Genomic DNA, 27138 nt, shown 5'->3' with positions numbered 1-27138 from the left:
TTTTTTTTAACTAATCTGAAACGCACTGAATTCTGCAGCACATATGTATGTTAAGGTTGTCAAAGTCAAGCTAGCATAATTGACCTACTTCCCTCTACCTTGTTTTTTTTTGTTTTTTTTTTTAATTAAAACTTTTTACTGGGCTGTAAAATGAAATAGTGTTGGATCTTTTTGTATATTTGTCACAGTTTTGACATTTAACAGCTAATACTTTCTTTTCTATATTACACATACATTTAATATTTAGCCTGTTATATTGACAACAGCTAAACCCAATGGTAGGCGTCATTGGTTAGCTGCTTTTTAAGAGGGTGGGATCTTGTGTATGTGACGTCATGTTGCAACCTGTCCATGCTATTGCTATCATTTCTGATGCTGATTTTCTGGCAATGGTAATTAGTCAAACTCTTTGTATAAGAAGCTCGATGTCACAAACCAACAGTCCATATGCCTAATAATGCTGTTTTCTTCTAGGTTGGTGTGGAGGACTTGAGACGGCAGCAGGCGGAGGACAGGGAGAGGATCAGAGCCTTGGAGAAGCTCATAAACTCCATGGACCAAAACATCAGGCGTGACTTGGAAATCTACCGCAGAGAAAACAAGCAATCCCAGACCTGCTGCAACACCATCACAGAGCTGGAGAAGAGGCTGTCGAGCATAGACGTTCGACTTACGTCCACTTCGGAGAAGTGTGACATCATCAAAGAGCGACTGGATAAGGAGCTGGCTGGGACGGGTGGAGCAAAGGGACGAGTCACTGAGGATCGGTTTAACAGCAGGCTGAGAGAGATGGAAAAGAGGTTCAACAGCACGATGAGGAAGACGGAGCAGAAGTGCACCAACACCGGGAGCAGCTTGAAAGAAAGCCTGCAAAGAGATTTCACCCAGCTGCGTAACAGCTTCTTTATTCAGCTGGATGACCACAGCTCTAAAATCGGAAAACTAGACTTGGAAGTTGCGGATCTCGGCGATACAGTGAGGGACCACAGCAGGCGTTTGAGCCATCTGGAGAACGTTACGGTCTTCCTTGACAGAAAGCTAGCCTCAACCACAGAGATGTGCAGTGAGACCTGCGGGCACAACGGAAAAAACCCAGCGACAGACGAGACTGTGAAAACCTTGGAGTGGAGAGTTGTGACCAATCAGGAACACATCAAGAGGTTTAACAACACCCTGAACAACTTGTCTGTGACGGGAGACTCCCTGATTGACAGATTGATTGACCTCACCAATGACATCAACAGGATAAAAGCTGTAACCGGACAGAACGGTGAACACTTCACCCGCATTGTCTCAGAGATAGACACACTGGGCAGAGACCTTGACGACTGTTTCGTTTGCCGCAACGTGGAGCAGGACCTGCGCTTGCTCACCAACTCCACAATGATCGGCCTTAACAGATGCCAGACAGAACTGACGGATCTGCGGAGAAAAGTTGACTCGGGAGAGTCCACCTGTTCTCAGGTTTGCTCCAACCTTCAGGAAGAGGTGGGGCGACTTAGGAAGGATGTGGAAGAATGTACGGGACAGTGCAAGACCAACATAAACGACTTGAAGAAACGGTTGGACGGTCATACTTTCCACAGCGGGAAATTAGGTGGGGATCTGAGGTCAGTCCAAGGAGAGCTGAACAATGTCATGATTACTTTTAACTCCATTAATAACACACTGAAGGACCTGGGGCGGACTGTGAAGACACATAGTACCACGCTGACGGATCTATCCAGCACAAATTCAAACACCATTTCTGTGGTAAGCTAATGCGATATAACTGCTACTAAACTTAACACAGTATATTACAACATTTTAATGTTTATTAATAAAATGAAGGTCCATGTCGTTCCCCTTACCCCTGGTAGATTAGAGCAAAATAAGGCTGGGAAAATATTATATGTAAAACTACTTGGTTTGCTTTGCATCATAGCAATATCAGCACCTTTGCAGGAGGTTTAGCATCCTGGGTATTGAGACCGAGTGTCCTACTTTAAAGTCCAATTTAAAGTGTTACATTTAGTTCTAACAATATACCAATATGTCCGGTTATCATTAGGTAGGTGAAATGTATTCCTTGTTGGATAGGGACTTTAAGGTGAACATAGACCCAAACCGTGGTCCTCAATAAATCTGTTTTAACTTCCAAGTCTGTAAAATGCTCTTTACCAATGCCTGTTCCAATGTTGTTCCTGTGGTCACCATCATATGCTTCTCATGGTTGGGAAGACTTCTGACCTGCCACTGCTTTCCAAAAATAGTACTGCTTTTCTACGTTCTTCATTACAAGGCAACTGGACTTTTTTTTTTCTAGATTCTTGACATGTTCCATCTCTCATGTGAAAGACTTCTTTGGGTTTAATCTTATTTAAAAAAAGAAAAACGTAGAACTTAAACATGAACGCCACCGTTTGATGCCCTGTACCAGTTTGTAGCTCTTAGCTAGTTTATGTCATCGTTCTCTTTATAGGTCAACATAAGAAGAGAAACCGTAAGAACAGCGAAGAATCCTGATAATAATAGTTAACAAAAGATACAAAGCCACCATAACACAGCAACCTAATCGCATATGATGACTGTATTATCTTACTCAACTGTAAGAAATTCAACACCAATTATTCAATTTTAAAACTTTATTGACAACAGCTCTGATTGGTCTTTGTCTTTTATACAGTGTATGTAAAATTCTAGGTTCACTTATAAATGCATTTCATTCTTTGTGATTTTAAGCAATTATATCTGTTAATTTGGAAGAGTATGGCTTGATGTTAATGAAACACAAAATTCAGTATCTCATCAAATCTAAATATTACACCACTAATAAAAGAAGAAGTTTGTTAAAATAGTGTTGGCCTACTGAAAGTATACCCATGCGCTGTACAGTCTGTGAATCCTTTTGTTATAAAACATGAGTCCCTTTTATACCAAGCATAAAACTGAATGCCAAAAATATATTATTTAGAACTTCCTTATCTAAGTATTTCTTCAATGTCTCATGACCCCGTTGACCAAAGTTACTCTATCATGCTGATTTGAAATATTTTCCACAGAACAAAACAGAACATCCATCATATGATGGATCTATAGGCTTATCTTCTTTATTTATCTGTATGACATTAAAAATGTGTTTTCTGTGCATACCGTAAAAACATTGGACCACTCAAAAGTCCTTTCTGGCTGTCTTGAAAGTTTGGAAGCACTACAGAAGAGTAGCACAACCCTGCTGAGGACGAAGTGTGTGCGATGCCGTAGGGGAATAAATCGTGACAAAGGCCCGCAACATGAAGCCACACTTTAAAACACAAACGAACACGATTGTGTTTTCTCTTCAAGGTGGAGGACCTGAAGAATGAGCTGACGGAGCACGTCGAAGATGCCAACGTCCGCTTCGGCAACCTGGGCAGAGAGATCCAGATAATCAGGAACAACTACGCGATGGAAGTGGGGGAGTGTCGGCGGTCCGGCGACGGCCTGGACCGAAGGCTCTCCAAGCTGGAGGGGCTCTGCGGCCGCCTGGACTCCTTCACAGACAGCCTGGACAAAATCAAACAGGGCCTGAACAAACACGTGTCTGGCCTGTGGGGCTGCGTGAACGGCCTCAACGTCACCGTGACGTCCCAAGGAGAGCTCATTGACAACATCCAGACCGTCCAGCTGGACCGTGTCCACTCCAGGATACATACGCTCAACTCCTCTGTGCTGGACTTGGGAAGGCAGTTCACCGTTTTCAGGGATCAGGACTTTAGGGGTGAGTTGCAGGGCAAAGGGAGCATGGGATTTCACTTTTGGCCAAGGCGGATGCACATTAACTAATGGAAGGCATTAAAATAGAACAAAGAAAGAATCCAGGCTGTCATGTTTGAAAGAATTCACTTAAGAGCCTAGTGAAGTTTGAATCTGACTGAAGGATGGCTTCTCGTAATCACACAGTGTGAAAGACACAGCTGGAGTCTCACCAGGTTAAATGTCTTGGCTTTCCTGACTTTATGTACCCGCCATTTGAAGCTCCTCGTAACCATTAGCACTGCTTAACAGGAGTTTGTGTTCAGTATTTCTGTCTCTAAATTGTCCTTTCCCTCAGGTCCCCCGGGGCCTCAAGGAGAGAGAGGCGAATCTGGACCACCGGGTCCTATTGGACCCCAAGGAAGAGTGGGACCTCCAGGCAGAGAAGGCAGACAGGGACCAGTGGGACCCCCAGGTACAAAAACACAAGAAACATGTTCTAGCAGTGATCTGTAAAACATACACATTGTACTGCGAGACTTTTACTGTCACATTTAATGCTGGATTTCAGTGTGTTATCATTTGTAGTTCAGAATTGGGAAGAGAAAGAGCGACAACAGATGGTTTAAATTGACATTCTGAAGAGTGTGTCACACATTTCTTATCAGCTCCCTTAAAGCTACATGCAACTTTTACAAAAATATGTTTTGAACATATTTGTTCAAACTGTCACTTTGTGGTGACAGTCTGTCAGTAAACAGATCATTTGTGAGAAGATCGATATCCTCCACCTCCTCCCTGAGCAACTATTGCTGTCTGAAGAAATGAACCACTCTCGACCAAAAACAACCAATCAGAGCCTGGAGGAGTCATACACATTAATGCGCTGCTAAATGTCATCAGAGTCCATGCTAACTAGTCTTGGCTTTCATGGCAGACTCTGTTGTGGTGAACCAGCTGTAGTTTAGCACAGGAAAAAGGGGGACAGTCTGAGTAACACATACACGAGAATGGTTGGCAGCGCTAAGGCCCTTCTTCTGGCTCTGATTGGTTGTTTCTGGTGAAGCAGTGTATTTCTGTAGATAGCAACAGAACCAGGAGAACACAGAGGATTATCTCTGATTATCTGTTTCATAACAAAGTGTCATGACGCGAAGATAATTTTAACAAATATATAAAAGACATATTTTTTTAAATAAAAGTTACATACTGCTGATTTAATTTTGATACAAATAAATAAAATCCATAGTCATCCTGGTTAAGAAAAATAAGTCAACCTGTCTGTAATTTAATCTCTGTATTAATCCAACTGTTCAGTGAAGAGATGATAAAATCATGAAGACCAAGAAGTTGTGGAGAAATTTAAGGTTATAAAAATAATAATAAATCAGACAAGATGGTAGAAACATACCCTGAAAGACTTGCAGATGGACTTGCAAACAAAGCGACACCAGATATTGAACATTTTTAATTTTATACGCTACCTACTGCTGATCAAACCCCTAAAAGTACCAATAAAATACACTGAAGTTTGTGGATAGAATATGGCAAAATGTGAACGATGTAAGCGGTGTGAATATTTTTACAAGGCTCTGTTTGGTGAAACACCAGTGAATGGCTCATTTGGATATTTACCTTACTCTTTATATCTTTCATCTTGCTTTCCAGGACTCAGAGGAGAACAGGGTATGTACTGCACTTACTGAACAACAGATGAAAGCCCTCATTCCACTTTGATCTGTAATTCTCACTAATCTCTGCTCTGTTTCTACTTTGTCATCTGGTCTTCAAGGGTCCGATGCTCACGTGCCGCGCCTTTCTTTCTCTGCTGCGCTGACTCGTCGGATGAGGAAGACGGGAACCATAGAGTTCAACGAAGTGTTTGCCAACGAAAATAAAGCCTACGATCCTGAAACAGGTGTGTGCTAGTGCTTCAAGCACTTCTGTCATTTCCGGTCAACTTGGTTGGTGTTTTCTTTATTCAGGTTCAAAGGTTGCGTTCTGTAGTTAGTTAGCAAAATAGCTAGCTAGCAAAATAGATATATAGATAGCAAGATGGATAGCTAGTAAATTGGATAGCTACAAAGATAGTTAGCAAATTAGATATCTAGCAAGTTAATAGATAGAGAACAAGATGGATAGCTAGCAAGTTAGATAACTAGCAAGATGTATAGATAGCTAGCAAGTTAAATAACTAGCTAGATATATAGATAGCTAGCAAGATAAATATATAGATAGCAAGATGGATAGCTAGTAAATTGGATAGCTACAAAGATAGATAGTTAGCAAATTAGATATCTAGCAAGTAATAGAGAGCAAGATGGATAGCTAGCAAGTTAGATAACTAGCAAGATATATAGATAGCTAGCAAGTTAGATAACTAGCAAGATAGATGGATAGCTAGCAAGTTAGATAACTAGCAAGATATATAGATAGCTAGCAAGTTAGATAACTAGCAAGATAGATAGATAGCTAGCAAGTTAGATAACTAGCAAGATATATAGATAGCTTTTGTCCGTGAATAAATTCAACAATTGTTTAAAAAGTAATTTAATCTGTTTGATATTAGAACTTGTTTAACTATCTAAAACATTTAAGCCTCATAAAAAAAGCAAAAATCTGTAGCTGGTCAAATATATATATTTTGACAGCACAGTACACCCACAAAGAGAGACAAATAAATCTCTTTGTCAGTCTTCCATATTTACCATGAACACTGAACTAACCACTGTCCTGTTCTACAGGTGTATTTACGGCGCCCCTGAGTGGCAGATACTTTTTCAGCGCCATTTTGACAGGTCACAAAAACATGAAGATCGAGGCGGTGCTTTCTAAGTCGAACGTTGGCGTTGCCCGAGCGGATTCAGCAGGATATCAGCCCGAAGGCCTAGAGAAGCCCATGGCGGAGGCCAAACACATCCCCGGAGCCCTGGCTGTGTTCAACATCATTCTGCCCTTAGAGGTCGGGGACACGGTCTGCATCGACCTCGTAACGGGCAAGCTGGCCTTCTCCTCTGAACCCTTAACCGTCTTCAGTGGGATGCTGCTGTACTAGACCGTCAGACAGGACGGCGTACGATTTCAGAGTTCATCTTGTTGTATTGAAACCTCTGCTTTGGACTCTTAACTCAAAGAGCCATCGACAGTGGGTGAAACTGATACCAGTGGACTGGATTCATCCAGCGAAGAGAAAAAATTGCTTGACAGCTTTAAGGAAAAGTTTTTATTTTCTTGATTGAGATATATTTTTATGTGGAAAAGATGCCACTGCAGGGTGATTTCCTATGTTTCTATAAACTTGGACGCTTTACTGATTGCACCAGGACATCCATCAAGTTTCACTTGTGTTTAAAAAAAAATAAGGATATTTAGTCAAATGGAGAAAGATTAAAGATGTGGGTGTTTTTTTATTTATCTGCGCTGTCCACCCACGTCACATCAAATCCTCAGCATTCATTCCACACTCGTTTAGCCGTTGTATCTTTTTCTTTTTTCTTTTTCTTTTAATACGATCATTTATTTTTGTGTTACTCACAGTTTCGTTTTGACCACAAGTGAGTTCCCAGAAACGCAACGCCGAGTGCCAATTGTCTCGAGGAAAAAATGCGGGAGGGACAAAGTCCAAACCACTATTCTTTAGGAGGAAATGCACAAATGAAGTCACTGACAGTTCAGCATAGAGAGACCACAGGATTTTATAAATCATGCGGCGCATAAAACAATAAGGCCATTTTAGGACTTTGGCCGTGCCCCGAAACACAAAGGAAGGAGAGGATTTGTCAAAAGGAACAGAAGGGATTTTTCTTCTCACTCTGCGTCCTTATACGGGACATCTAAAATTAGAAGACGAGGACTGAGGTCTTACAGTAACAAAAGTTTGTCGTCAGCATAAAAACTCTGCTGATTATACAACATATAACTAGAATGATTTTTTTAAATGCAAGATTTGTGGTAAAAGGTTGGATTTATTCTCAACGTTTTATTAAATATACACATATAGCTCCACTAATTATTGAGTAAATGTCTCTTAGCATTTTGCAGATTCAACACCTACATGTGAGCCATCAGCTGACTGGATATTAAGTCACAGTTCCTTTGAATTTGTTCATTTCCTGACAGAGTCAACCTTTAAGCTTAGCTTCCAAAGCACTTCAAAAACACCAAATCGTACCAAGTTTGTCTCGTCTGTTTTTAAGTGCAAATATCTGAGGGTGAATTTGAAACAAGATAAAACCAAGTTATAAGTAACTTTTAAGCAAGATACAGTATCTGGTTTTAAGTAAATAATTTCTTAATATTGATAAAAGATATTCTAGTTCCTCTGGTAGATAATTCCATGTAGTTCTAAGTGAAATAATATATTTGAACAAGTACTTCTTATAATCAATAATAAGTAATTAATTACTTGGTACAAACTCTGATATCTTGCTAAAAGTTTACTTTTAAATTAGTTTTAGCTTACTTCAAGCATTTTAAGATATTTGGACTTGAAAATAGACCAATAAATAAATAAATACTTTGTAACATTTTGTAGTTTAGCAGTGATTATTTTTTTATTTTAGTCAGGCTCTGGTGAGGCCATTCAGGAAGATTGACGCAAGACTTCTAGAACTACTTTTGATCTGTGTTTGGAATCGTCGTCCTGTTTGAACAGCCAGAGGATCCTCCTCTCAGACGAAGGGGAAGTATGTGTTCGGACTTTCAGGAACGACTCAGGAACCGCTAAGCCCCAAGTCTATTATAAACAGGAAGCTGCTGGGACACCCACTTACCTAAACGTTAACACAGTACTGAGAGGGAGCCAAGCAGGGAAGTAGCATTAACTCCAGAAATGGACCCAAAAACCTGAACAGGGTAAATGATTTCTGCAGGAAAGCTTTCGGGTCAGACATGAGTACGTCTGTCACAATAACAAATTTTTCTGGACGATAAATTGTCCCAGAAACTATTGTGATATGTTGTTTTGAGAGCATTTTCAAGTAATATAGTGGTAGTGGCATAATAATGCAAGTAGGTATTCTCAAATCAATAAACTTTAATCTAACACAGGAACTGAAAGACAGTTTAAGTATCAAAAAGGCATAAATAAAACAACAAATGAAATGAATTATGAAGTCTTTGTCAACAAAATTACCCTTCACAAATGTTGCCAGTTGAGACTCGTCATCCAGTCTTCAGTAGAAAGAGAGAGAAACACAATCATGCAAAGGAAAATTATCAAGCGCGTTTTATCACGCGATTAAATTATTTATTGCTTACCGCGACAGGCTCAGACAAGACGAAGGCTGAGCAGTTTGTCCATGATATCAAGAAGAATGTTCCAGATAAGGCTTTCGATCTCAAAAATACAATTCAGTTTTCCAACAGGACAATCAACACCCAAACGCACCTCAAAACTGTTCCACTTTCAAATGGGTCAAACAGGCGAACATCAAGCTTCCTGGAAGGTGCTGGCCGTAACACTTTGGGAAAAAAAGACAAAAAAAAAAAACTGGATTTCACTGAAAGGTTGGGCCAATGCCAGGAAACCACCAGTTTGTTTTGTTCTGATAAGAAAAGCCATCAAATATCCATGAGACTTGTGTCAGGAGCTTGTCGATGGCTTGGATAAAGTAATTTGACTTCCAACACAAAAAAACACAAAACCTTACCAAGAGTGTTTTGTCTAGTTTCTGGTGCAGATATCTTAGTTTGCTAAAAACAACACAAAAATGACTTAGAAGTAACTTTTAAGCCAAATATAGGAGCTTATTTTAAGTAAATAATATTGATATAAAGTACTAGTTCCATTAGCAGATTTTTTTTTTTTTCACTTATGGGAAAATCTCATTTTCACTTTTAATTTGGGTTGAGATGCTTATTTTTATGCAGTGTACAATCTGCTAAGGGATATCTTATCATAAGATTAATAACTAATCGTATAATCATTACTGATTAATATATTTGCACATTTTAATCCTTTGTGAAGTAGACAAAACACAATTTATTCAAAGTTGCAGACTTTGTTTTTTCCCCCTTAAAACTGGTAAATGTTGTGTGGCATAGTCATCCCGGACTAGAAAAGAACGGCTTAAATGCATCATTAAAACTAATATGGCCATCATGTCCCCAATTAGTGGCTTTAAACTTCAATAAATAGTATGAGTAAAGCTCCCAACATTAATTAATCAAGTGAAATTAATCTTTATTGCGTTGGTGCAAAGACTTTGTCTTTGTTGAACTGCGTTGTAGACCTTTAAAAGTTTAATTGTGCATTAAATGAGGTCGGTGGATGTTGAGAACAACAGCAGTTTATTATTATTATTATTATTTTTGTTCAGACAGCATTTTTATCTTAGAGATTTCTTCCTCAGAATACTTTTTTTTTTACTCCTCAGTGCTCCTCGGTGTGGGAATGTACAGTTAAACTGATACTTCTATGCATTGGGCAAATCATGTGAATATTTTTCCTACATTTGAAGCCCAGTAAGATTGTTTTTATAAGCTTCCACTTCAACTTGCCAGTTACTGTATATGTGTTGTATGTTTTCCCACGCGTGTGCCTCAAATACAGATCCCCAGATGTACACAGAAGTCAGCGGTTACGTTCCTTTATTAAACGGACCGATCTGTTCCACCTTTTACACGCTGCTGCTCCCGCTTTAGACGTGTTTAATCTGGCACTCTTTGGGTCTTCACAAATACACACAGCTGGGATTATTTTTACTCCCTTGCTCCTGCTTAAACCCCTTACTCTCTCTTTTTTTTATTTCTGACCTCCGTGGGTTACTTTTAGCTCAGGATTTGAAGCTGGGGCACGGGGGGGAAGAAAGTGATTTTTTATTATTATTATTATTTTTTGCTCTCTGGTGACATCTGGCGGTCAGAATCGCCAATCTTCTCCTTCCGCTCCAACTTTGAGGATTTGAAGAATGCAAGAATCTCCCAGAAGGAAAAGAGATCTCTTGTCTGTCATTCATGCATTAGTCATCTCGGGGAGCCACAGTTATCTTGATCACCATCTCCGGATTCAGTAGCCTTTCATTCCTCTGCCACTCACGCACACAAAAGTCATCCTCAGGACTGAGTAAGTTGATCTGTGCGCACCACCGGTCAAGAGCAAACTGGTAATTGAACCTGGACTCCTTAGGTACGTAAGAATGCATAACAAGATGGGATATGGATATGGGCCGTTTCGAGTCGGGTGATTTCGATTTGCAATCAATCTGTGGCGTGTGGGTTAAAGAAAAACAGCCATTTTGAAATACCACAGAGATAATTAAATGAATGTTACAGAAAGAAAATAAATGGAGCCAAAGTCATTTGGAGCTCATTTCCTCTAAATGTTACAGAGAAGATATTTTGTGAACTCTGGCAAGGAATAGACGGGGAAGGCGAATAATTAATCCCTACTACTGAGTAAGAAAAAAAAAATCAATACTGATCCGTGACGAATGGATTTCAAGCAGTGCTAAGGTTCTAAAATGGCAGATATGATGGATGACCTATGAGCATTTTAAAATGAGTTGCCATACAAAGTCTCATACTCCTTAAAATTAAAAACATTTTGTTAAAGCTACAAACATTAATATTAATTAGGTTATCAACGTTATGAGGCAGTTCCATGGAGGTTTTATCCATCCCTGAATGTAGCTTTATTCGTTTTCCCAATTGTCTGACAATAAACAGCATCAGGTTCCAGTCGAAGTTCAGGTTTCTGACGGGAAATAGACTTTTGGTGGGTGTTGTTACCAATTAAACGTGACTTGCCATGCTCATTTCCTCACACCCAAACTTACAGAGTACTGCCATAAAATAAACAGGTGCTACAAGAAAGCATTAAGAGGGACATTTTCTTTTGCTTCAGCTCGTCTTTCTTGACTTATGTCACATTGAAGCTAGAAAAATGGATGAAACGTATATTCTTGATTTAATTTTTCATACAAATCTGTTTAAATCCTCAATACATGCGAGTAAAAGGGGAGGGGGAAAAAAATTCATTGCATCGAATTAAATGTCTGTAATTGTACTCACTACTTTTTGACAGCGCTTCACTGTCACGTGACCCGTAAAGCTTCCCCGTCCGTCCCTCGCGGAATCTATGCGGTGTCACGTTGCCATGGAGAGCATTTTTTGTTTTCTTCCCCCACAAAGCACAGCCTTCCCCCTCACACCAAGTGAAAGGTTGTGCTTTAAAGTTTGTATAGAAGTGTTTATGAAGGAAGACTGGGAACCAGTGCGGCTTGCCGATGAGCAGACGGAGGTTTTCTGAGGCGGGTTAACAGCAGAGACCAGCTAACCTGTCTGTTCGCCCTGTTTACAGGTGGGTCACTGAGCCTGTTCGCATCTTTTTATTTACTCTTTCGTAACGTGACGCAGCGTAAAAATGATTTGCCAGACCGCATATATTTATATATATCTGCTCTTTCATCGTACGCAGACAGCGGCTGTTACGTACACAAGTTGAGCCCAAACCTGTTGCCTGTTTAAGTTCAACATGCAAACAGATGCTATAGAGAATAAGTTTTGGAGGAGTCTGTTTGAATCTTATTATTTGGGGTCAATAGGAGCAGCTATCATGGCCTATTCCAGGCAGGGAGGGGGGGCCATGTGATGGTTTTATTTCAGGGGAACACAGAGACGCAACCATGCCCCCACCCCGAGGGCAAATCAGACTGATGACTTAAAATAACATGAATATTTTTAACATGTTCACTTTCTATAAACTAGTGGTGAAACAAGACGTTTCTCCAAAGGCTGACACGAGGCTGGGGCAAAGCTTTATCAACGTTTTATTTCAAGTATAACATGGAAAAAATATCTTGTTATAAGCGAAACAATCAAAGCCAATGGAAAAAGGCCCTTCTCATCAATATTAAGGAAGTAATCACTTATAAACAAGCCCCTGTCTTGTTGGAAAGTTACGTGTAAGTTAGTTTGTTTTATTTCAAGTGTTCTGAGATATTTGCGCTAGACCAAACTGACTCTGTGAGATTTAAAGATTTGTATGCAGCTAAAGAGTTCAAAGGTTATTCTTTGGTTGGACCTTCCATCTTTGCCTATTGACCAAGATTTGTGTATTTTGATGTGAATGAGAAAGTTGTTGCTTGTGTCTTTTACATAATTTCTTGGCCAAGTTCTCCTTAAAAAAAAAAAAAAAAAAAAAAGAAGAGAGAGAGAGATTTTTATCTCAGGTGACTCCCAGGTGTGTTTCAAATTGAATGAGCAGGATTCTGTAATGTTTGAGTGTATAAAATGCAAATAGATATACTGTTGTTGTTTTGTTTTGCTAATATCATGTAACTGTCACTTTAGCGGTCTGAATTACAGCCTCCATAGTAAGAAATATCCGCCACTCACAGCTGAGAAAAAATAACCTAAGATACTGCTCTATTGGTTTGTATTATTATCACAGTTTCTAAGTAAACAAGTGAAAAACAACTCTTTTTCAACTAGCAATACATTGCTGTACAAAAAAACCATTGCAATATTATTTAAAAGTGCAAGTGTATTTCAGCGTAAGGATGAAATAATTATTCAACAATATTCATCTTGTAAAAAGCCCACATACTGACTGATAGGCCGCATGTTTTGCTTTTTTATGCGTCTGCTCCATTCGCACTGAGTCAGGTTCTGGTTCTGCTGGAGTTTTCTTCCAGTTAAAGGGCAGTTTTTCCCTCCACTGTCGCCACATGCATGCTCGGCATGAGGGATTGCTGCAGAGTCGGCGCCACAATGCAAGCGATTGTCGCTCTGCCCAGGAGGAGTGAACGCTGCAGGTCGTAATCTGCTTTTTGACCAATTTGAGTAATAAACACAGATATTTTCTTGATAACTACGATCACTTGGACTTTACCTATTATTGGACTGAAATGACTCTTTTTGGAAAAGTGCCTCAAGATGACGTGTTCTGAGTTGATATAAACAAACTGAGTTGAATTGAATGTCTTGCTGAATCTGTTGACATTTCTCTTCCCTTCATAAAATATTGTAACTGATTCATCGTTGGGAACTAACTCTAAATGCAATAACTTCTCTCCAGTTCGGGTTATTGAGGCTGACTGGAAGTTTACAATCTGAAAATATCTTCCAACGCGTCTAATGCACTTCATTTATTCTGTCAAATCTGTAGTATGTAACTTTTATAAAAGAGGTTGTTTTTTGACACATTTGTTCAAACTGTCAATATGTATGTGACACTCTGTTATGAGACAAATAATCTGTGAAAAAAATTAAGCTCTTCAACAACCAATCAGAGGCAGGAGGCAGGTCTTAACGCTGTCAATCATGCCCACTTAATGGCCATCCTTTTTGCTATGTTGTGAGTTCTCAGGCTAGTTACCATGGCCACCGATGGCTGAATGGTTTTCCTGTAACTGTAAGTTTTTTCTCGTTACTCACAAGAGTGATTGACGGCGCTAAGCCCCTCCTCCTGGCTCTGATTGGTTGTTTTTGGTCGAGCAGCAGGACTGGGAGGATGTGGAGGAGCTCGAACTTTTCGCACATTATATGTCTCATATTGTACTGATGTCATGACATGGTGACAGTTTTAACAGATATCTGAAAAAATGTCATTATTTTTTTTTTAATAAAAGTTACACACTGCAGCTTTAATAGCCCTGTGGTATCAGAGGTAAATTTGTTGTGTGTCGACATAAATTTCTGCATTTTACTTCAAATTTTATTAGAAAAAAAATTATCTTTTTAAGTATATCATGAAAAGAAATTAAAAATCTGCCTTGCTGTTTAAATAAATGCTCACAGATGTATGTCCTCTTGCATTTACAATCCATTCTAGGACGCTAACTCCAACACTTCATAACACAGTAATGCTGCCGTAAGGAGCGTTATCAACTCATTTGTGTTGAATTTCCAAAGCGTTTTCATTTTTGCCCCCCCCATCACCTCCACCTCTTTCTTTCAAACCTTTCTCCATCAGGCTCTCAGGGACGCCAGAATGAGCTGCGCGGTGGCAACGGGCCGACTGCAGGTCCTCCAGATCTACCGCCTGCTGCAGTGGATCCACAAAGGAGAGAAGGAGGAGATCGAGAAGATGGTGAAGCTTGGGGTGAAGAACCTCATCAACCTCACCGAGCCACAGGAAGGCCTGGGGGTGCTCCACCTGGCGGTTTCAGCCAACAACAACGGTGATGAGCTTCACCCTTGCTCTGTCTGATTGTGAATTAGCCGTTTCGATCAAGCAAGTGCTCGAGTTGCGTTCTACGGGTGTGGCGGTTTAACACTTGTCAACTGAAGCTGCGTTTTATGACAGCAAACATTGAAGTGCAATCGCAATTTCTATTTCTATGTAACAGGAAAGTTGTATTTATTATACTAAGGTAATTTGAGTCGATGCGTAAGACCTCGGAAACTTCACTCTAAATGATTTCTTTGGTTAGTGGTAGGGAGGAATGTTGTTACCTCTCAGGCAAACAGAAAATGGCAGCAGACTAGCAAAGCGCTGGATTTTTTTTTATTTATATGTTTCTTTTTTTTTTTTGACAGGCTAATCATTGCTGTTTGCAACCCGAGTTTCTGTGTCACACAGGTCCGCGGGCGCAGCGTCAGGATCGACATCCACCTGAATGTTTCTGTTGCTCTGTCTCCTCGCAGACCTCGTTGAGTTTCTCCTCTCCCTTGGAGCGCATCCCGACGTCCAAGACAAGATGGGCCGCACGCCGGCCATGCTAGCAGCCGAGCTGGGGAACCAGGAGATTTTATCGCTGCTGTTCCAGAAACAGCCTGACATGACCGTAGTGGACATGCAGGGCAAAGGTGGGCAGAGAGTGAGAACAGACTGAAATGTTCAGACGTGATTCAGGCCAAGAGCTTGCAGAAGAGCTGGAAGCTCTGAAAAAGCACACACACTGAGACATTGACAAATTCTGCTGTGCGATAAATCGCCCCGGTAATTACTGCGACAGACGATGATATTGTTGTTACCATCAACAACAATATCATCAAAATAACAAAACTGTTATTTTGAGACTGTTTTCAAAGAATATATTGATGATGGTGAAATAATCCAAGTCCGCCCTCTCAAAGACTAAAAAAACTTTAATCTTGTAAAAGAACATTTAACACTGGAACTGGAACAACCAAAGTAAAACACGACAGCCAAATGCAATAAAAAAAAAATTTGAAATAAAAACCACATGCAGCCAAAACTCAGACATAAAATGGATTATGGTGTGTCATCAATAAAATATGAATCATCACAACGGAAAGTATCAAGCTCATTTCAGTTTATTGAACTGAAAAAAACTGGGAAAAAAAAAAATCTTTCGTTAATATTATGATTTAGGAAATTGAAATAACTTGGGCTCGTTTATCAGATTAAAATGATCTTTCAAGCAGGTACTAAATCCTAACCTTAAACGTTGCATTTTCACAACCTGTGAACTGAAAATCACCCTAATTAACAAGAAGAAAGGCATAAAAACATCAATTAATCTATGTAACATGTTTCACTTAATGAGTTGAATTACGGAAATAAATGAAGTTTTCAATGCTATTCTAATTTACTGAAGAACACAGTACTTAAATATGTGGTTTCAGATCCATGCATGGCTCATAGAGAATCCATAATCATTCTGAAATTTTGTAGCCAATGAGGATGTTGTTGTTGTTGTTTTTTTCTCTTGCTAGGTTTTGTCAGGTAAACGTTGCATCACCTCTCAAGAACACACATGTAACTTTTGTATAGATATCAACGAGAAAGACACAATCTCAGAGAATCCCTTCAGATAACCTAAGGCTGTTCTTGCTTTGATGCGTCCAGATGAGAAAGTGCAGTGAAACCCGGAGGGACCGAAACTTTGGCATCAATGTTTGGACTTTTGTGTCCAAACATTGACTTCACGGTCGTAAAATGTTCTGTTTTGTCCTGCGGCGTGTTTGTCCGTGTACGTCGGCGTGTGGCTGTGTGTGTGTGTGAGTCAAAACCCTGTGTGTGTGTGTGTGTGTGTGTGTGTGAGTCTAATCACAGATCAAGCCCTCACGGTGACGCTCTGATGTGGAACCTGCTCCGTAACCCGATAACGCCGCTCGCTCCCCAGAGGCGTGTTCAGCCGAAACGCTCCGCTCACAGCCCAGGCTTCTCTTCAAGCGTTTCATTCCCCGCACATTTTCAATTATTGCATACAAGTTAGAAAAAAAAAAGAAAATCTAAATTATTTTTAATTAGCAGCTGGTTATATTTCTCCATTGGATCTGAAAGTGAAGGTAGATATTTAGTGCTGGCAACACTTGAACTACACAAAGAGTCAGCAATTAAAAACCGCCCAGCCCATCTCACCACCTCAGATGAATTTATTTTTGTCAAAATCCAAATGTAAATGTAATTTTCTGTCATTTTCAACCTCTATTTTTTATTTTTTTATTTTACTTTTTATCTCTTTTGTGATTCAGGCGTCCTGTTCTACTGCAGCTACCCCACCAAGCGCCACGCCCGCTGCCTAGAAATGGCGCTGAAGAACGGGGCCGATGCCAACAACATCTCCCGTAGCGGGGTTCACGTTCTTAGCATGATGTGTGAGAAAGCTAACGAGTGCACCCCCTTGTGTCTCACCCTGCTGGATGCTGGTGCAGACCCCAACGCGGCAAATGAGGTAAAAAAAAAAAAAAAGTAGAAGAAAACGTGACAGAAACAACTGAAATGACAGAGAAAAAGATGGAGAAAAAGCCATTTAAAGTGTGATTTCTCCTGCCCAGACGACGGGCGTGACGGCGCTGATGGAGGCTGCCAGGACGGGCTCCCTGCCAGTTGTTCGGCGCATCCTCAGGAACGGTGGAAACCCAAACACCATTGACCAAAACGGTTTCAACGCAGTACACTACGCCGCCCTGAGTGGCTGTTTTGAGGTGTGGTAACTAGAACTGTTGTCTGTCATATGCCTTTAAACTTTTTCACATTTTATTGTGTTGCAACCCGAGACGAACCGATCCGGTGTCAATATCTGCACTGGTCTCGATATTGAAAAGACATTGTAGACTCTCACACGCTATTTGCTTTTGATTATAAATGAAATCATTGTTTTTCCAGGTTAGTGGAAATCGTCCTGCAGAATGACTTTAAAAAAAAAAAAAAAAGAATAATGAGAATGATAAATTGTACTTATATTTGATCATTTTCTTGGCACTTCAGTCCTATTAAACACCAGAAGCAGAATCTCATTTTAGCTAATTTAGATATGGACAATCCGTAACACATAACTGCAATGTTTCCCATCCTTCAGGTAATCATGGTGCTGTCAGGATTTGCAGCAGATATGAGTGTGATTAACACAGAAAACTGTACGCCCTTACACTACGCCGCCGCCGCAGGCAATGCCCCGTCCTGCAAGTTCCTTGCTCAGAGAGGTACGCCGCGACATTGCAAAGCGTCTTCAGTTTCAATTTCAATCACCCAAAGTATTTGTTCATCTCTGGAAGAGACGTTAGGTCTCTGGACGTGTCCTTCGGAGCTTTAAGGATTTTGGTTACAGAATGAAGAATAGCTCTTTTGTGTGTTAGCATTGCAAGGTTATATCTCTGCTTTGACGCATGTAGAGGCAGGAAATTAAATCAAACAGAGCAATATGCAGTCCTGAATTACATTAGGTAATGCGATCATGAGGTTTTTTTGTTGTTTTTTTTTTTTTAATAGTATTGTGCTCTGTGTTCAGGTTGTAACCCCAAAGTAAAGAACAAGGAAGGTTTGCTGGCACGTCAGATTGCCAAAGACTGCGGACTCAAGGCAGCAATCAAGGAGCTGAAGAAAGCAGAGAGGGCATTTGGGAAAAGCAAAAAATCCACTGGTGGCAGCTTGACATCAGATCTCTGGGCCCTGACCCTTCACGATTGGTCAAACGAGTACCAGGCTGAATTAGTGGAAGCCTTTAAGGACCAATTTGGCTTTGCTGACTTAGACACCTTCAAGTCTGTGTTAGAGAACATGGGCGCTCCGGTTGAACCAGACCAAGTCGAGATAGTCTTCTCAGCACACGACAAGAAGGGAGAGGGCCTGATCAACGTGAACGACTTCATCAAAGGCACCAAGTACATCAAGAAAGTCTTCCGTCTCTCTGTGTACACGACTCAGAAGAAAAAGAAAGAAAAGGGGCCGAAGATGAAGAAGAAGAAGAAAGGCCCGTTTGTCCTCCCCATACCCATTTGCACCCTCGTGCCGGAGCTCAAGCCCCGACGGCCCGACGGCGGCCCGCCTCACTTCATGATCGAGAAGTACCACAACTTGACAGACGTTCGCCGCTTTGACAGCGAGCACCCGCCGCTTCATCCCATAGTCAACGACTCGTGGTGGTACATAGAGAAGCCAAACAAAGTTTACATCAACATCAACTACTGCGTGAGGAACGGAGATTTGGAGTCTCTGGAACTCGCCTTCAAAGACGGAGTACCTGTGGACACTCAGGATGAATTTTACAAGACCCCGCTGATGGAGGCATGCATCAGTGGCAACTACGAGTTGGTCCAGTACCTTCTAGAAAAGGGGTGAGTAGCCACAGATGTTTCCGGTCCAGGCTTGTCAGTGTTGAGACGCACCCCAAAACACTTGGCCTGTCGCACAAAACCCCAAGAAAATCTGTTGCATGTACAAATACTGTTAGAAAGCTCTGTATTTGTTTTTCACTGGTAATTCCTATTAATAGTTACAAGAGTCAAAGTTAAGTTTTTTTGCGTGTCACATTCCAGCAACAAGGTAGTTCAAAGTCATAAAGGCATCATAGCAAATGCATTAAACATTACATTTTGTCAAATGCCATCAACAAAATCGTCAAGCTAATACACGTCAAATATGTTGATCAATGTTCCAGTTACTACTAATCAAAGGAAACTCTAAACAGGTGGGTCTTAAGTCTTGACTTAAAGCTGCAGTATGTAACAAAAATGTGTGTGTTTTTTTTATACTTGTTAAAACTGTCACTATGGTGGAAAAACATTTTACCATTTCAATAAAACTGTTTATCCCTGTCATTGGTGGCCATGGTAACTAGCCTTAGCATTCATGCCAGGCTATGTTATGATGAACCATCTATTGTGTAGCAGAGAGCAAGGGGAAGGGTGTTAGCGGCACATACACAAGAGTGATTGATAGCACTAAGACCCTCCCGCTGCCTCTGATTGGCTGTTTCTGACTGAGTGGTGTATTTCTGCAGTTACTAGTGGAGGAAGGCAGAGTATCTTGATTTTTTTGACATCTGTCTTTTGTTATGCTGTGACGATATAATAATAATTTTAGTAAATAAGTGAAAACCTTTTTTTTTTCTTTTTTTTCTTTTTTATAAAAGTTACGTACTGCAGCTGTAAAGGAACTCAGTGTTTCAGCATCTTTGCAGTTTTCTGGAAGTTTATTCCAGATTAGTGCTGGATAGAAGCTGAATGTTTGGTTCTGGTTCTGGGGATGCAGAGCAGAACCAGAACCAGAAGACCTGGGAGGTCTGGAAGGTTTGATACGACAACAGCAGATCTTTAGTGTAATTTGAAGTGAATCCATTCAGCGATTTAACAACACAACACTTAACTGACACTCAGCGTCTTTTCAATAAGTAATGAGTTCTCACTGAACACGAACTCCCACCTTGCGTCCGACAGGGCTGACGTGAACATGTGTGACCAGTTCTTCTGGACGCCCCTCCACCACGCGGCCAACGGGGGATATTTGGAAATTGTGGAGCTTTTGGTGAATGCCGGGGCCGATGTCAACGCAAAGGCCCTCAACGACGGCACGCCGCTCATGAGAGCCATCGAGAGCTCCAGCTTCTCCTGTGTGGAATTCCTCATCAATTCCGGGGCCAAAGTCAATTCAGAGACCAAGAAAGGTAGTCTGAACATTGAAAAAAGTTTTGTTTTTCATTTTAAACTTAGGTTTGAATGTACGTATCACTGTGCATCATCCTTTTAAACACGAGTAAAAGCAGCAGTAGAAATAAGAAAGAAACCTGCTTGTCCTTAAGCACCAAATAAAAATGAAAACAACGAAAACTGCGTTCATTCATCTCGGCCTCGTGTTTTTTCTCCCAGGAGTGACCTGCCTTGATGTGGCCAGACACTTTGGAGAAACCAGTATAGAGAGCCTGGTTCAGGAAAAGGTGAACCTTCTGCCAGACCCCAAAAAAATTAAATCCAAACCTACGAAGAAGAAGGTACCCGCCTAGGCCTGCCGTTTGACTGCGGCGTACATTAAAAACTTTCTGCATGATACTGTTGATGTGTCACACTGACATTTTGTGTGTGTGTGTTTTGTACGTGACAGGTTTCCTAACAGAAAGCAATTTCCTTACAAGGGTTGAAACGATGCAGCACATCCAGTCTCCTCAAACGTCACGCTGTGTATATTTAGCCACGCACCGATTCACTTTGGGGGGGTTTTCACTTCCAGGACCGAAAGCGAGATTCAGTGTCGGTGGATTTCGATCCGATACACAAAAAAAAAACAACTGTTGAATTTAAAACATTCCATTTTTTATTAAACACATGAATTAAACATTTACGTGATAACTCTGCACCAGTACAAATTTAAATACTTGGTCAAACATGTAAAAACAGCACGACTTGAATTAGTTCAGTCAGTGCAGTTAAGAGAATAACAGTAAAGAAACTGAACCTGACCAAAACAATAAACTGACTATGATGGTCAAATACGTAAAAATAAACTGCAACAAACCTTTTTTTCCAAATGGATCAGAAGGTTCAATTAGGAATTCAAAGTAGAAAGTAGAAATAAATAATGAAGCTTGACATCGCTCAGAACACAAAGCATAGAATTAGACTGAATAGATCTATCTGGCCTTATGAATCAGGGACTTTGTCACTGATACTTTATCTACATTTTTTTTTTTTTATGCCGGGACTTATACGTATATTAATATCAGATTGGTGCATCTCTATTTATATAATGGCTTTTTAAGTAAGGACATCCCAAACCTGCATCTGATGACGTTAGGCGGGAATTTAAAAGCAAACTGCACCAAATCCGCCTCTGTACAATGAGCCGTGTTTCACCTTTCATCTACTGCTGTCAGTTATGCATTTATTCAATTCTCTGAAACTAGTTCCTACATATTATTACATCAGAATATTTGCAAAATGTGTATTTAAAAGGGAAGGAAGCGTGGAGAGTTTCGCAGGGTGGACCGGTCAGGTTTGGAAGTTGCTGGTGATGAAGAAGGTTGAGGAAGACGAGGAGTCTTTAGGTTGCCGGTCATGGATCAGTCCAGTCTCTTATTGAGCCGGTGGTAGAGAGGAAGGATGCCAGGTAGGAGTGTCAAAAAGGGAGCACAGGGAAGGTGTGAGCAAAGGAAGTGGGAAACATGAGGAACAACAAGGAAATCTACAGAGCTAGAGGTAGTGAGAGGTTAACACTGGAGCAAAGAATAACCAGCTATACTTATCCAGCAGCTGATGCGACTGATGATTTGTAGGTGTGTGAGAACATCCTGATCCTCTGTCAGAGGAAAACACACACCAGATAGCCATAACACTGACCGAATTGAAGTCGCGAAAATAAATTTGCCGAATGGGGACACAGCATTTTCAAAAAATAAAAAAGCTTTTTCAGTAAAAGGTTTTTGCATTAGGATGAGGTGGTTTGTGTTTTGCAAGACTGCAGTGGAAACACTTTTTCGCATCACACGCGTCTCCTGATCGACAACTGGACGTTAACTACTGGCGGAAATGTCAAACGTCGCACCGTTCATGAAAAGTTGTGTGTCATCCCAACATGTTGAATCCGTAGCTGTTCTATAATTTTCCCGAAACGCCTAAGTCTCGTCTGATTGGTTGATAGATGATGTTTACATCCATCTCTATCATGATTCTTATTGACTTGTCGCGTGAACAAGCTTATTCACATGTGACTTGAATTTAATTTCTTATTTAATGAAAACACCGCAAGTGTTCTTTTGACGTTAACAGAATGTCGACCAAAATGTGCGCACGTCTGTTAATGGAAACACAGCTACTGGTGCACCAATCCCAAAATTGGTCAAGTTATTGTTTAGCAGAGGTCTTTGAAGAAAGTTCTTGTCATTGCTAAGAATGTTTACTAAGATCAGAAAAAATTCAGCCAAAAAAGTATAGAAACTCTACCACTGCCTCTTATTAAGGCCAACGTCTGACACCTCTTCCCCCCTTTTTTTTACTTTGTTACATTTTTTTGTTTTGTTTTAAATTACTTTGTTGTAAAAAAAACCCCCCAAAAACTACAGATTATGGAAAGGGGATTTTTAATACATTAGCTTTTTTTTTATTATTCACGTGGCCAGCAGTGGTAGCAGTTGGTGCAATAAAGGAGGACAACTCTTCTGTGAAGCGTCAAAAGTTTAAAAATCCAGAAGAAACCTTGGAAATGTAGTAAAAATATTGGACAGGCAGGAAAGTCCGTCGTCTGTTTCTCATCATGGTGTAATTGTAGCTCTCAGCCAGTTAGCGCGATCTGTGTTCTGCTTATCAACACTTCCAATGTGTTCATGTACAGTCATGTAGAACTAGATCTTTAAAAATATACACCTGCATGCATTTCTTCCAGAAGGGATTTCATGTTATGTTTTTAGAGTCGTTTCTGCTAAGTGGACTTGCATGTTCAGTAAATGTTCCACACCGTTAAGTTTCTAAGGTTACTCCTTCGTGGTTGTTACTGATACTGACACCATTTTGAGATTATTTTTTTTTTTTAATTCAAGACAAACTGATTTATTCATGAAGGATTAGATTTAAACTGTCGCTAAGGAGAAAAAAAGGACATATATAGTAAATCATACAGTAATTCAGCGTAAATGAGAAACTGGTGTTGAGTCATTTCACACAGAGTTTTATTACTGTTGTTTTTGTCTGGTGCCTCTGGACTCCAGATGGATGAATCTCAGACTCCACTTTGGGAATCTCCTCCAAACTCTTGAATTGTCTTTGCTTTATAGCCCCCTGAACGCTGCGCTTGCCTCTGTTGCTTGTGAAACTTTTCCTATGACACATTTTCCTCCGACTCAGCCGTCCATCACCGTACTTACGGTGTTTTCACACCTCATCGTTTGGTTGGCTCATTTTGATTGAGGACCAAAGTTGCAACATTTGTTACATTTTCAGCTGCTGCACTTCACTTTCACACTGTGTCAAATGAACCAAACCCTTTGAAAAGCCTGTCCACACTTCTTGCCTGGGGCGGGTGTCGCTGCACCAAGATCCACTGGAGGATTTTTGGATGTATTTACCCAGAATGCCCTGCGCTGTTGTCCACTTCCTGCTTGTGGAGTGATCTCCGGTCCACTAGGCCTTCCTATATGCGTTCGAACCGAGACCAGCGTTTTTAGGCGGATCAAAGTTCGCTTTTTTGGTCTGCATCAGTATGGTTACTCATAAATAATTTCACTTTTCTGGTTACGGAATCTATGAAAAGTTTCTCTTTTTGAAATACGTATCTATTTGGAGAATACTCTTAATCTAATGAAGTGTACCGTCTACAGAGCGTGGTAGATACTCCAAACCTGCATCCTGCATTTTATGTCCTCAGAGTTGAACGCCACGCTGACTGTTAGAAAATCAGAGCCACGGTGAACGGCGAGCGGCTTTTCCAGGTGATTTACTTTGGAGCAGACAGGTAGCTGACACAGGGACCCAGTGGAGACGATGCAAATCATCTGAGGCCAGGCCTAGCTAACATACGGCTGCAGATAAACAACCTTCAGCTCGGCGACGAGGAGGAGAGTGAGAGGAGGTTGTGCATCTATTAATTCTCTTCATCTTCAGGCAAGAAAAGCTGGGTTTAGCTCCGCCCTCCAGGAATTATTTGTGTAAACAGTAGTTGATGTCACTGATCACAGTCTCCTTGCGTTGGCGCGTGTGTGTGTGTGGCTCTCAGAGGCGAAGATGCTAAAAACAAGAGGACTGTGTTTTCTCAGGTGATTCCAGTCGTGTTTCTGTCTCTTGAACTGATCCGAGTTTAAACTTGAAGCAGGTGAGTCAGACAGTCTGGTTATGATTTTAGCAGGCTAGAAAGTGCTGACTCTGCACTTACCAGGCTCTTTGGTCTGAACGCTTAACGTTACAGCAGTGGAAATGGAATATAATCAGTTGAAGGTTGAGCATAAAGACACCGCTCTCTGTCTGGAAGCTTCCGTTTCTCCAGGGGAAGTCTTTGGTTTTATATTGTTATGGTGAAAATTTTGAGTCAGATTTTACTCACTGATGTGTTGGGGTTTTTTTTTTTTTTTGTTTTTTTTGCATGTTTTGCTCTTTCATTTTTATTTCTTCTATAACTTTTGATGTTTTTTTTGTTGTTTTTTTTTAAACTTTTCAAAGATTTTTTTTCACCCATGATGCATTTTCTCAGACATTCATTGGCACGTTTGTGTAGTGTAAATATTAGTAAGGATGGGCAATATGGACTTATTTCTATCAGAATGTTTTGTGATAATATTGTGAGAACTAAAACAGGGACGATAAGAAGTATTTCTTTAGGTAATTGCATGGTTGTGACTGTGTGTCACAGGAATTATGGCCCCACAAACACAAATGCTGCTCTTGAAAAACATACCATTTGTAATAGGATTCTCTAGGAAATGAGAGACATAAAGAAATGTGAGTTAAATCTCTAAAATTGACACAGTAACTGAATTTAATCACATTTTCCAATTTACTGATACACAATTATTGCACAAACAACTTCAAAAAAAGTTAAATTAGCAATCCAGACTATCCCGTCTGTATTGTCTGTATCCTGACAACACAAACCGCTTTAGGAGGTTTTAAACGATAATTGTAATTTATTGTTACAATAATAACCCAAAATCTTATAAGTAGTTTATCTCAATAAACCATAAGTGATGCAATAAATGCTCACCTCTAAATATTACCAAAGATTTTTTTGTTCCCTTTCTACTTTACCTGGTTAACTTTCTTAAATCACATTTTGTTCTGCACAATGCAAACATCTTGTGTGTCTGATCATCAGTGCCTATAAAAAAGTATTCACTCCTCTGGATGTTTTACCCTTGGATTGCTTTTACAAATTAACAACATTTGGCTTTCCTAATTATTTATTTATTTATTTATTTATTTATTTATTTTAACGAAAATATTTTTAATGTCAAAGTGGAAACTTTTGTACAAAAAAATGACACCTAAATAAAAAGATGTAACAAAATATAAGTGATTCCATAAATATTCACCTCATTTAAAGTCCTAATTCAACAAAGGTCCCTCCAATTGGTCCCCGTAGTCTCGCAATTGTCGTTCGTCAAAAAAGCTACATTTTGTAGATGAATATTGATTTGTAAAAAATAAGTTACAAAAAAAGGTAAAACATGGAAGGGAGTGAATACTTTTTTTTATACAGGTACTGTGAATATCTGTTTAATTTTTGATATTTCTGCTCCATTGAACTCATTCCTCTCACTGCTCTTTACTATTCTTGTTCTTGGTGATTGTCTTTAGGTGGCTGCTGCAGGGGGCGCTGTGCAGAGCAAGACGATGACTGGGACGTCGGGGAGGACGCCCACACCGATCAACTCCAAAAGCATCATCCTCCATAACAGCAGGATCACCGCAGGAAAAACTAACACAGTGGATATTAGCTTTGTGCCAAAAACCGTACGTTTGGTTACACCCACGCCTAACAACCTTGTATATAAGAGCTAAATGTCGACTACATTCGATTTCTATTATTCCTTGAAAACTCCAACTCTGATTGTTTTTGTTTGTTTGTTTGTTTCAGATTTGGGGTGAACCGCTCACCACCAGCCAGCTGATGTCAAACATAGCGAGACGAAAGGGTCGCGTAACCCTGGAGGTGGACTTTGACGACTTGTTGATCCCTTTCAGCCAACGCTTCCAGAGACGGATCCTGGAGATAACCAAGCCAAAGACCAAACTGGAGGAAACCCAGAGACAGAGACAAGTGTCCTAATCATGTTACTCTGCTTATGTTGTCATCATCATTGCCTTTTTATTATTATTATTATTATTATTATTATTATTATTATTATTATTATTATTATTTATTTATTTATTTATTTATTTTTTTTTTTTTTGACAACTAAAATGAAAAACAACATTAAGCATATGTCTATCCCTGAGGCAGTGTGATTTTTATTTTTACCAACAACTGAATTAAATATAAACCCATGCAGATAATGAGAATGTGAGTAATCAAGTGAAAATAAAAGGCTCTTTCCTCTCTTGGTTCTGGGACTGTTTTTGTCTTTTTAGTTTAGATTTTAGGATATTCTCTTCTGGAAACAGTTTCCAGTTTGACTACAAACTGTCTAAACAATGCCTAGCCTTTAATAGTAAAGAATAAAAAAAAAAAGGTCAGTAAAAAGACTTGCTAAGTACAGTTTTTTTCTCAATGTTCTTTCCAAAACAGCTTAATATCGGCCATATTTAAGTCTTTCTGTAGTTTTGTAAATTAACGGCACCTGTTACTCCCATTGACTGAGATTCTTCCGGTAG

At 40.1% G+C, this 27138-nt stretch overlaps 2 protein-coding genes across 4 annotated transcripts in view; both read left to right on the top strand.

Annotated features, from left to right (window-relative positions):
* The window catches only part of emilin1a (elastin microfibril interfacer 1a), a 31653-nt gene extending 23930 nt beyond the window's left edge, over positions 1-7723 (top strand). For both annotated transcript variants that reach the window (XM_044106765.1, XM_044106766.1), the window contains 6 exons: positions 475-1752; positions 3325-3739; positions 4073-4189; positions 5383-5400; positions 5507-5632; positions 6459-7723. In XM_044106765.1, the coding sequence (XP_043962700.1) occupies positions 475-1752; positions 3325-3739; positions 4073-4189; positions 5383-5400; positions 5507-5632; positions 6459-6769 (2265 nt within the window). In that variant the 3' untranslated portion in view covers positions 6770-7723. The remainder of the gene's footprint in view (positions 1-474; positions 1753-3324; positions 3740-4072; positions 4190-5382; positions 5401-5506; positions 5633-6458) is intronic.
* A 4108-nt stretch (positions 7724-11831) lies between these two features.
* Positions 11832-26869, top strand: ankef1a (ankyrin repeat and EF-hand domain containing 1a). Of its 2 annotated transcripts, XM_044106767.1 has the most exons (11): positions 11832-12016; positions 14633-14840; positions 15307-15468; positions 17104-17303; positions 17407-17556; positions 17931-18054; positions 18360-19185; positions 20287-20513; positions 20716-20837; positions 26122-26277; positions 26402-26869. In XM_044106767.1, the coding sequence occupies exons 2-11, from the start codon at positions 14651-14653 to the stop codon at positions 26591-26593; spliced, it is 2349 nt and encodes a 782-aa protein (XP_043962702.1). In that variant the 5' UTR covers positions 11832-12016; positions 14633-14650; the 3' UTR covers positions 26594-26869. The 2 variants fall into 2 exon arrangements, with proteins under 2 accessions (XP_043962702.1, XP_043962703.1); XM_044106768.1 differs by lacking the exons at positions 26122-26277; positions 26402-26869 and adding an exon at positions 20948-20971 and having other exon boundaries at positions 11834-12016.
* Positions 26870-27138: the final 269 nt, after the last annotated feature.

This window comes from Gambusia affinis, linkage group LG22 (assembly GCF_019740435.1).
Source record: "Gambusia affinis linkage group LG22, SWU_Gaff_1.0, whole genome shotgun sequence".
In the NCBI taxonomy this organism is placed as follows: domain Eukaryota; kingdom Metazoa; phylum Chordata; class Actinopteri; order Cyprinodontiformes; family Poeciliidae; genus Gambusia; species Gambusia affinis.
This window is presented reverse-complemented; position numbering and strand designations above follow the sequence as displayed.